General features: G+C 35.7%; 1 protein-coding gene across 1 annotated transcript in view; it reads left to right on the top strand.

Annotated features, from left to right (window-relative positions):
• Window positions 1-9510: 9510 nt before the first annotated feature.
• Window positions 9511-12603, top strand: part of LOC121413130 — a 39066-nt gene continuing 35973 nt past the window's right edge. Inside the window, exons 1-2 of the mRNA XM_041605896.1 lie at window positions 9511-9752; window positions 12211-12311. Coding sequence (XP_041461830.1) covers window positions 9542-9752; window positions 12211-12311 — 312 coding nt within the window. The 5' untranslated portion in view covers window positions 9511-9541. The remainder of the gene's footprint in view (window positions 9753-12210; window positions 12312-12603) is intronic.

Here is a 12603-nt window from a genome sequence, read left to right as displayed (position 1 = left end):
AAATTGTTACTAACCTGATTTATACCACGCAAAATGGTGCGACAGTGAGAGGAATAAACAGTTATTAAGTAATGGAGCTCATTAATTCAAAAGTGACATGATGCCAAGCAACAACAATGACAGCTGCCACTAGGGGCCGCGCAACTGGGGGGGGGGGGCTGGGCCGGCTGCATGCAACCCTAAATTTTTTTTTCTAAAGCGTGTACAAAAACGTAAAAAAATCTGATTGTGATGTTTTGCATGGTCACCCCCCCACTTTCAAAACCATTCCGGGGTCCCTGACCACTATCCAACCAGAAAACAAACAGACAAAACCATAATTTTTGTTCTTCGCTGCAAAGGGATCGGGTTGATGTAGCAAATACAACAGTTGGTTTGAAAAGCCCAAAATGAAATAAGTTTTTTTTACAGACGTGTATCAATCAGATATGATTACTTGCGTTTGGAACCGACCTTTAAACATTGCCCATCCTACAGACGTGACGGACTCGAACCTCGTACCTCTGCATCAGTTCGTATTACTTCCCCTTGTAACTTGGATTGCAGGCGCATTTAGAAAATATGGACCAATAATAGTACTAAAACTTCGCTTTGCAGGAGAACTAGAGGACCATATAACAACAAGCAATTACACACTAAGAAAAAAAAATGCACCGGAATTCATGAAAGTATTTGCTATAGGAATTTCCGTTGAAGATCAAGTGTTTTAAACGAAATTTACAGGTTTTCAGAAGAGGAAAAACAATAACCCGGGAAAAGAAAAATTAATATAATCACATTGCCTATAGATTGGGCTTGTACATAAAGTGATGGATTAGTCCAACTTATTTGTTCTTAAATCCAGTGGTCATGACACTGACATTTTGTGGTTGTTATTGTTGTTGCTGAGATGGTAGGCCTACTACTAGAATTTCAAAAAGCTTTTGATACAGTTAATCTTATTGCAATTTTTTTTTTACAAATAATGGTTCAAATCCTTGTCGAATCGACATCAAGTAGTGCCTATCCACGACATTCGTTCCAAAGTTCACTTCTATTTTAGACTTATATCAATAACATGTCTGTTTGTTTGGAAGCTGACTGCAAACTATTATTGTATGCACATGACAGCGTACTACTGTGTTCAAATTCTAACCCCAATTTTTTAATGAAAAACTTAGCGAACAGCTGTCTTTGTGTCGATAGCTTGGAAGACTGATTATTCAAGATTCAAGAGGTTTATTTCATTTCCAAAACAAACATAAATCGAATGCAAATACAAATCAAAGTACGAATACAAAATAATTTTTAACTTAGCATAATTATATAACAAACGCTTGTATAAAAAAAAGCGTATACGGAAATGAGGGGATCCACTAAAAAAGCATTGCTTGTAGAGCGTGGATCCCCTATAGCTAGTTGAATAAATAATTTATATAAAGCAATTAAGACAAGACAAAGCAATAAAAATTAAGTAAATATGGAAATTCATTCGGCTGAACGAATATACAATATCATAAAAATGGGAAAGTAAAATGTGATAAATATAATAGGAAAAACTATTATGGATTATCGATATCGAAAGCATTCTGTTTGTACAAAAGTAGTTATAAAAAGCCATTTGAATTTAAAGTGACATACAATAGTAAGATAATTTCGAGAAAAGAATCTGTAAAGTATTCAGGCAATGAGCTGGCCTGCTCCGTTTTCGTTCTAATTCTCATCTTCAGTAGAATAAAACGTAAAAAGAGCGAATGCTCCTCTGACCTCTACAAAAGTATGGATGGACATAAAAAGCACAACATTGATAAGAACACGCGAAATGGATCGTAGCCCAAACCTTGAGGATTCATTTTAATATAAGTGGTTTATGAAGAAATATGGCAACCTTCTGACCATCCCAGATGACCTTGACCTAAAAATTTAGAATTAATAAAAGAAATGAGTATTGTTACTGAAATACCGTGACATAAGTCTTGGAAAGTACTTTTTAAGATGGCGTTTGGTGTTAAGATTTATATCTGATTTTTTATCTATATTGCAAAATTATAACAACTTAATCAACCTACTAAATATATCACGAAAAGAGATACTTTGGGCAAGGGGTTTAAATTCAATTTTACAAGATGGTATCTGGCGGCCATCGTGGATTTGACCAGAAGATGACCTTATATTGCCAAAATGATGATAGAAATGGATTCTACACACCCCTAACCCCCTAGAGAGATATTCCTCATCATTCGGAGTTAAGTTTTCAAGATGGCATCTGGTGGCCATTTTAGATTGATGCTAATGCTCAAAGTTGCTGTTTGGTCAACCAAGCTGAATTTGTTCCAGGACCCCATAAGAGCTTGATTCAAGAAAAAAAAATCTCCATGGGAAAGAATATTTCTAAGTTCGGAAATGTCAAATCGACTAGAGTAGAATAATTCTTAGTTTACATAAACCATCAGTATCTTTATTTATCGATATAATTTCTGATAACGGATTACCATCTTTATTTTAATCTACAGTAATGAATTTTCCTTATCATCTTTCCTCTAAAGCAATAGACCAGTTCGTAGTTACTTTATGGACAATTTTTGTCAAATGACTTTTCATTTCTTTCATTATAATAGGCAGATTTCAAAGCAAGATATTACGTATGCATGCCTTACTTAGCAGGATGAAGAAATTGAATATACCAGGTGAATAGAATAGCACATAAATGAACTTTTTATGAAGTTATTTGTTGCATTTCTACTTTGAATACATATTAGAGGACGCTGTACAATGGCAAACTTTGAAATATACCAGTCATTTGTGGACGCATTTTTGTGTGGATGTAAATGAAAAACACAATTCAAAAGAATATATGAATATTCAAGACATCAAAGTTGGTGCTTATCTCATTCAATTTTTAACCACCATGTCACTTTAGTACCATTGACCTTTCTCTGATCATGCGCAGAGTGGAACTACGAACTTTCCTGCAGTAGATCTTAATAAATATCCACAACTTAATTGACTAACTTAATCTGTCTTATCTGAGTCTTTATATTTCGTTATTTATTATATCAAGGCCATGCAAGTTTTATCAAAGGGGAGGAATTTTCCTTAATCAATATCATGAATATAGGAACAATATTTCATTCCATCGACTTCACCTTTTAGTTAAAATGGTATTGAGATGTACGATGCCCCCCCCCCAAAAAAAAACGCCCCTCTGGCATAGGGCTATATTAATTCTAAAATGTGGTAGTGTCCTCAAATAAATGTTCATAAGTGGAAGGCACATTTCATGATCTAACCACTATGAAAATTTATTGGTCCCACTTCAGCTGTTTTGAATAAACACTGTTATGTAACAGTGGTGCATTTAACCCATTCCAAGTTTGCAGCATTGATGCATTTCTTCATTGTCTATGGCATGTTAAACCCCATTTTTGTATCTTGGATCTGAGCAGGAACATTTCCCTAATCATATACAGGCTCATCAAATCAGTAAACATGAGCATGTTCTTCAGGACAAAAAAAAACATGAAATATTCAGTTTGTTTCATGATTGATAAGGGGAATCAGTGCACCAAAGAAAACGTGAATGGTGGATGAGTAAAATAAGCTGAAAAATAAAGGGAATTCCACAAGTTAATCACCCTTTCCGAAAAAGAACTTTACCAGAGAAAGTCTTACTTTTTTCTTTGAATTAACTTGACCACATTAGCTTATTAACAGAACAAAAATGATGAAAACTAAAATGCAGTATTAAGCATGAAACGGACATGACCCTTTGTCTTAATCATAATGCATCTTACGCCATCAAACATGAAATGAACTGTCAAATATGTTTTTTCCCCTTCTGAACATGCTCAAAGTTGTGATTTGATGAGCCTGGTTAGATCATGGAGATTTCCCTGGTCAGATCAGGGAATTCCTTGGTCAGAATAGTCAAAGGGGATTGATATGCTAGAAAATGCAGAACACACAGCAGTTGTGCATGTATGCAAACTTGGAATGGGCTGAAAAGGCACCACTGTTATATAATAGACTGTGTATTCAAAACCACTGAAGCGAGACACATGAAATTTTATAGAAGTTAGAACATGAGATGAGCTTCCTATCTATACATTAATTTTCATTAAGAATAATTTTTATTTTTTGAAGTATTTTGGCCGCATATCAGAGGGATATTTTGGGGGACGCGGTGTACATTTTGCACAAGTTGAGATATTAAGCATCTTATGTTTTTTTTTCAAAGCCACTCAAAACTATTTTATTTCTCAGTAATCTGTTACCATGAAAATGAAGAGTATAATTATGTGCCTATTTCAGTCCCCGAAAACAAATATTGTTGTTGTTTTTTGAGATATTGAAGAAATTGTAGATACTTTGGGAAAAGTCGAACCGAATGCACAATTTCCCCATAGAAAAACGCAAAACTTACAGGTGAAAAAGAATTCCATTCTGTTTTATCATCACTTACTCAGTCTATATTGTTTCATTACCATGAAATAATATATCAATGTGTAGGTCATGGGGAAAATAATAGCTTATAAAAACGGAGGGCGCCCTCTGTGGTAAAGTCTCCTGAAATGGTAAAAAAAACTTACACAAAACATTCTGTAAAATATGTTAACATGTCCTGAGTTGCTGTGTTTATCTATTCTAACTATTAGAGTTTGGCACATTACCAAATAGGGCGAGCTCCATGTATCTAAGCTATTATTTTCCCCTCTATTACACATTGATACATTAGTGGTAGCGAAGTAATATCGACTGAGTAAATTATGATAAAAATGAATTCAAGTAACATGTACTTTATCTGTAGATACTGTGTTTTTCATTGGGGAATTGACATTTACGTCAATATCTACAAAATACAACAACAACAACATTTGTGTGTGTGTGTGGGGGGGGGGTCTTGGGGCATATACATATTCTACAATTGATGATAAAGGAATACTTGAGAAATAAAATATTTTCGAGGGCTTTGAAAGAATAAAATAAATGCATAATATTCTCAACTTTTGCAAATGTATAGATACTGCGTTTTTCCATGGGTAACCCTAAGTTCAGTATAGATACTTGGTTTTGCACTTACTGAAAAGTGGCTTTCCCAAAAGAAATTCTGAAAACAGGATGTTTCATGTGAAAAAATGGTTTACTTACTACTTTTTTGAAAAAAAGTGCAAATTTTAAAAATGTCAGATACTGCGTTTTTTCCGTAGGGGGCAGTGCTTCGGGTGGGACTTAAATGTGACAATATTTTTAGTTATGTAAAAATCTACATTTTACACTCCACTCTCTCTCTCTCTATATATATACATGTATATATTCTATATTTGCTTTTGCTTATACATTGAATGTTGTTTGTATGCATGTTTGAATTTCTTTCAAATCGAGTTAATATCAGAAAGGTTCCTTGCTGGTGTCGATCTTCTATTTTTGATTCTGAATAAATTTGCATGTGCATAGACGTTTGATTGATTGATATCAATGATTGAATTTATTCCCGTTAAAAACAAATAACAATACATATAAAATGATACATGTGAATTGATAAATGAAAAAAAACCCGGAAGGATGGCCTTATTCATCAGCAGCATCAATCATGGTGCTGCTGGTCCACCCGTCCGAGAGTACGTCTTTCTTTAGAAGCTCCATCCAATGATATCGGAAAAGAAAAGAACTAATCCAGCCCAAAATTCAAAAGTAGAATCTACGGTAGATGCTTGAGCAGTATATAAACCGGGACGGTTGTAACCGGGGTTGTAATTGGACCATGGACCTATGATTGGACAGAGGGACATATATAGGCCTACTTTTTATTTTTCTCTTCAAAACTTAGTTCAGCGACGGAGGACTGTACAACAGAGGGGGTGCTACAGGACAGGGAGGTTAGGGAACTACCAAACTCTATGCTTTCAATTAAGAAGTAATAAAAAAGAAAATGAAAAGAGGAGAAAAGAGGGAAAAGAGAAGTGAGGAAAAAGAAGACAGAAAAGTTACAAAAAGGGAAATCTGGGTCCTTTATTTCAGCGTCATTCATAATGGTACTAAAATCGCATTCTCTTTTTATAATTAATCATGCATTGCAAGCTCTGTGTTTTCTTATATTGATGTAATAATATATATCATACTAGTAATTCATAGAAAGGAATGGTTCAGAAAACTACTACACACAACCTTTCGTAAAAAGTCCATCGGTTGTCTCGGAAGGGTATACTTTAATGACACTCCTTTCCCTCAGATCAGCCCACCCTTAAAAACCGGAGGGGAGGGGGGGGGCTTTTTAACATTAGGTGACCGTTAGCTCTTATCCCGGACTGACCTGATCGAAGTTCTCAATTAAAAAAAAATAAGTAATGTGTGTTGCTGACGGTGAGCCTAGAAAAAAACAATAGAATCATGGGCAAACAAAATACAAGACAAAATTGATGTTAAAGAATAAACAAAAAGTATAGGACCAAGGAGTGATCCTTGGGGTACGTAATCCGGAAGATATTTGATTTCAAACTAGAATTTTTACTTGCAGAAGAAACATTGTTTAGGAGAAGTGAGGTTAGCTCCTAAACCAATCCAAGGCCTTCCTACTGACAGGGCCGGGTGCCATCAGTACTAGTACAAGATTACCCCCCTATAAAAGGGGCGGTCCGGCTAGCCCCACCCCCCTTGGATCCGCCCCCGATCCAACAATTAAGCTAGGTACGAATGGATAAATCGTTTTTTCTGTTTCAGTCATGAAAAGGGAAAAACGAAATTCAGCTCTGTGGTTCTGTTTTTAAAAACGCGAGAAGCAAATCGCAACACGCTTTCCGCTTTGTGATTTAATTGTCCATCTAAATTGACGCGACTCACTGATTTGCTTTCCCGTTTATCAATATCAAGGCCCCAAGAGCGCCATCTACGTACAAAAAAGTTTAAAGCGCCATATTTCATAATCATCTTGATAGAATTCAAAAGTAAACCATAAAGACAAGCAAGCCATGGGTCTCGATCGGTATTCATGGTTTGGGCTGTTTTGTTCTCTTTTGAAGGATTTTGATTATATTTTCTATTTTATATATATATATATATATATATGTATATATATATATATATATATATATATATATATATATATATATATATATATATATATATATATATATATATATATATATATATTTTTTCAGAGCTAGGTTTTGGGCGGAGCAGTGTCGTTATGAGTCTAAAGTTTTAGGGGAAATGCATGGCAAAAAGGGCTAAACTTGATTTAAGAATGTTGTGAGCGAGGGAAGCGAGTGGGCCAGAAATAGCCTTTTCAAAACACAAATCAAATTTCTGCAACTGATTTTTATATAATATTATGGTTTAAACATCATGTCCATGGTTGGGCTCAATTAAAAGGTACTTGATCAATTACGTGTATTAATTACATTTTTTAAAAGTAATTAATCGTAATTGTATTTGAAAATTTGAAAGGGAAAGTATTAAAATGTAATTGTAATTGAAAGAAATGTAATTTATTTTAATTACTGTCAATTACTTTTAATAAATTACCATACAATAAAATTACATGATTTACCATTTAATTTAATGATAATTTCATGTCAACTGCTTCAGCATCAAACAGTGTAATAGGCAGAATCCGTGCACTTTAACATAAACCTTAATCTTGTTAGTTTCTCTATCTTATAATTATCATAAATAGGTAGTGCTGGGCATACAGAATATAAAGTGATTTCATTTATGACTTTTATAGAAAGTAATTGAAATTGCAATTGACAAAAGTAATTATTGGTTGCAACTTGTAATTTAAAAAAGTAGGGCCTACTTTGATTGAAAAGTTGATTTTAAATATGTATTAAAAAGGCTGGCTCACTCACTTGATCCCTCGTTCACATCAATTTAAAATTAATTTTGCCCTTTTGTCATGTCTTGCCCCTAACATTACGCCACACTGTACTGTCTGACCTTCGCCCAAACTAATAAATAAATAAAATCACAACGCGGAAAGCGTGTTGCTTTCCGCGTTTTCAAAAAACAGAACCACTGAGCTGAATTTCGATTTTCCCTTTTCATGACTGTTAAAGAATATCCAAACGACTAACGACTTTCGTACCTTAGGGCTTATCAACCGCATACCCCGAGCGTTGTTGGAGCGGTCGTGAGCGGTAGGGAGAGAGGGTCGAATTTCGCTCACAAAATTGGGGGAAAAATAGAAAACAAAAATCGAAAACAAAAAACAACAATCGAAATCGAAAATGGTGAACGGTAGCGAGCAGTGATGTTTTTTTTCTCTCGGCTCCACGACCGCTCCAACAACGCTCGGGCGGTGTGACCAGGCCTTAACATCATCAATAAAATAAAGTAAAGCATGAATGTGTTTTCCTGAAATTGCATGCAAACTGAGAATCACATAATGCAGTCGGTTAAGAATTTGATAATTCGTACCAAGAATCTGACAATTCGTTCCAATCTCTAGTGACTTTGAAAATGGATGTGAGAAGTGAAATTGGACGCAGTGAATTTCAAATATCTCGTTTATCATCTTAAAAGAAAAATAACTCATAAAAATGTATATGTCAATAGTGAGATTATTTCACTAATTACGTTTTTTAAAGGAATTACTTCCAGGACTGACTCTTATTACATTCTAGATTATTAACAATAGGCCTATATATATACATTTAACTTTATATACAAGTAGGCCTATATACTAGGTCAAGGAAATGCAGGCCTGCGTACTACTTTGTAAAGAGATTGAATTTGATTCTAGTAACTTGGATGTGAGAAGTGAAATTGGGCCCAGTATAGTCATCATGTAGTTGCAAATATCTCGTGTACCATCTTAAAAAAAACCAACAACTCGATTTACTATAGAGATTAAAAATGTATGTCCGATGGTGAGATGATTATTTTACGTTTTTCACCCTAGTAAAGATATTAATTCCACACTTCCAGGACTGACTCTTATTAACATTGAATTTGCTAATTGTGTTTCATTTTCTTTTATGTCAACAGAATTGAAATTAAAAATAAAAACTAAATAAAAAAAGATAATAACTACTCCTAATAAACATGCTCCTATAGCATTGCCTCCATTGACTGGATTAAAGTAAAGAATGTTGAGTAAAATAGGTATTCCTTCCTTCCTTTCCCCTAACTTGTTTTGTGTGTGCATTTGAGTTTTGTCAGACGTGTATCAATCAGATATGATTATTTACGTCTGTGACCGACCTTTAACGTCACCATCCGAAAGACGTGACCAGGGCTCGAACCTCGAACCTCTGCATCAATTTGTAACTTCCCCACAGCGTAGATTACAGGCGCACGCCACAACGCCCAGTTTTTTACGTTTGCGAAAAAGAAGAAGCTAGTCTCATACTCACCGTAGTATTTTAATGTAACGTAGATACAAATGACCAAAGAAAAGATTTATCGGTTTAGTTATCATTTTCACGTTAGTTTTTAAAATTGAATATATGAATTTTATGAATCGATATGAAATCATCAAATGGATCTTGAATAATGAGATAAATCAATGAAAGTGATGATATAAAATTCATTTACATCATGAATAGCAGACTACATCAGCAAAATGGCAGCCTCCATGCTAACACGCAGATGTTTCTTTCGCGCAGTTAAATCTGCAAGATTGTCATCCCCTACATCGTTTGCGAGCAGCAGATTACAAGATAGTCACCATGAACATTCTTTGATACATAAGCGAGCTTTCAGCCACCTTCTAGGGGACAAGACGGTGCGGATCGGATGTGCCTCGGGATTTTGGGGCGACACTGCAGTTTCAGGTAGTGAGGTACCTTGTTCAGTTGTTGACTAACCCAGGGGGCTCCCGGCCGCGTAGCGGTCGGCACTTGTTCACTGCAACCATCCTGCCTGTGGGGAATCTACAGGTAGGACTATGGTATGCCAATGCTGTACATAGCACACACTTTGAAAAATCATTAAAATATCACCTTTGTGACTAAAATTACTGATTTCCATACAGTTGCATTTTATTTTTCATTAGTAACTTGGGAATAATTTTTGTATTCACCAGAGCGCTCAAAAACTTGAATTTTGGGCATATTTTTGTGTACGCCCTCCATTGGTGGAAAGTAATATGGCAAGAAATTTTTCATTTTTTGATCTCTATTTTTAATTAAGAAAAAACTGATTTTAAGAATCAAATTGAAATAAGAGCCAAGTAGTATGAATAATAGGTGTCATTAAAACTGTCAGTGTAAAAACAACAAGCATTTGCCCCAAAGAAAAAGAGAAAATAAGCCAAACATTGCCACCCTTATTTTGCCACACATGGAGATATAACTGAGAACAAGGTTATATCATAACCTTGTTCATTGAATGAGTGGCGGTCGGGAGCCCAGGATCGTACGTGCAATTTGGCATACTCACCTGACAAGCGTGAAAAGTATGGTCAAAATAATTCTCTGAATAAATAGTTAAAACAGAAATCAAGCACTTACCACGATTATATGGATGATGGTCTAACGAGTGGCAGTTTTTCTGACATCTGGGCACAGACTGGAACCTCAAAAAACGAAAAGTTCTCTCCTTCTACCCCCGTCTCAATCGGCCATTTTTGTTATGAATTGTAACAAAATGGCCGATCGAGACGGGGGTAGAAGGAGAGAACTGTGCCCAGATGTCAGAAAAACTGCCACTCGTTAGACCATCATCCATATAATCATGGTAAGTGCTTGATTTCTGTTTTAACTATTTATTCTGAGAATTATTTTGACCATACTTCACGCTTGTCAGGTGAGTATGCCAAATTGCACGTACGATCCTGGGCTCCCGACCGCTACGCGGCCAGGAGCCCCCTGGGTTACTTGTTGACTTGTTCATCATGTTCATCGAATGAGTGGCCTAGCCTGGACCTGGAGGTGTTTGGGGAGTAAAAATCATCAACTTTACGTAGATCTTACTCCCCTAACGCCTGGCTCAGCTATAAATGCCTGGCTGTAGAGGCCAGGATTACCCATGGTGAACCTAGACCAGTAGAGGCGCACAGTCAATATGGGAGACTGTCTCCCATGAGAGAGATTATCTCCAATATCAGAGACTTTTGTAAAGAATTTGGGTATCCAATTTTAGAGACAGTCTCCAGTTTGGGAGACCAATTTCCTTTGTTTACATTTGCTTCAAAAGTATTACCTTGGTGGCAAATAAAAATGTGATAAGCAGATTCCTCATGAAAAATTACCCCTTTTCACCGTCTATTTAAAAATTCACCATCTACTTTTGTTTTGATAAGGATTTTTGTTGTCATCCACACACAAAACAAATGGGCTTCTGACCTCAGTGAGACAAAATTTGGGGTGGAAAAAGTTATGCTTTTGTTGGTGTTGTTTCTTTTGTTCTTTTGCAAAGCAAGTCTCTAATATGGGAGATTATCTCCCACATTGGAGAGAGTCTCCCATATTGGCTGTGCGCCTCTACTGTAGACCTAAATCACCAATTTTAATTTTTGTTTTTCGCCCAAACCAAAATGTACATGGGCAAGTTTTATGTTTATACCCCCATTTTTTTATCAAATTTGCTAATTTCATTAAATAAATAGTACTTAGTAAAATTGAAAAAAGTTAAGAGCAAGAGCGTTCACTTACCCCGTCTGTTTACATCGCCATTTTTCTTTCTTTTGTTATCGATACCTAGATACCACACGCGTGCAGAGCTGCAACTTAGTTTTTAAAGATACTTGCATTTGCCGATCAATATCACGATTCGTAAAATATTTGTTTCAGTTGATAAATATCATAAAGTAATTTATATGATATTTATTGATTAAAAAAAATATATTGCAATTCCTGATATCTATCGGCAGATGCAAGTATTTTTTTAATCCAAGTTGGCAGCTTTACCTTTCTCCTTTCCCATTCTTCTTCATGAAACCAACTACATGTATCACTTTGAGTCAGAAATTCAAGTCTGATCTCTCTTGTTTGGGTCCCATGGCATGAATCAGAATGTTACAATTATGGTAACTTTGCCATCCGATGGTAACTTTCATAGATTCCTCAATTTTGATTGGCTGTTGAGCGCGATTACCATGGTAGTTACCATTAGATGGCAAAGTTACCTTGGTTATAACTTTTATGCAACAAGCCCCTGGTAGAGATACCTTGCTGAATGAGAAAACTAAACGTGAGGTCAGATTGAAAAAAATCGTTATTTGTCGACTGCTTTTATTTTCAATTTTTCAATTTTGTTTTTCTTAATTTTTTCTTGATTCTTTTATTTCAGCACCTCAGTTAGTTCACCATGGCAAGATTGATTATCTTGTATTTGATTACCTCTCGGAGATTACCATGTCTCTTCTGGCTGCTGCCAGGAGGAAAAACCCAGTAAGTATCCCCAAATGATCAGGGTATCACATGACTCAACATCCATCCATGTAAGGGCCAAACTACAGTGTTGATGGTACCTCACAAAACAAATGATGCACAGGATGTAGTGGGTCTGTAGGAACGGTGTACCCAAGGTAACTTTGGCGTGGTCTAGACCATATTTGAGACCTTTCGTTTTCTGTGACGTGCCATGTGGACGTACGAGATTAAGGAATTTTGGGAGCACTGCGCATGCGCGAAGTAATCTGTGACGAGCCTTCTCGTCCACTGACCAAATCTGTGACTCGTA

The sequence above is a fragment of the Lytechinus variegatus genome, chromosome 1, assembly GCF_018143015.1.
Source record: "Lytechinus variegatus isolate NC3 chromosome 1, Lvar_3.0, whole genome shotgun sequence".
Lineage (NCBI taxonomy): Eukaryota > Metazoa > Echinodermata > Echinoidea > Temnopleuroida > Toxopneustidae > Lytechinus > Lytechinus variegatus.
Note: the sequence above shows the minus strand (reverse complement) of the source record. Positions and strands in the feature narration are given on the sequence as shown.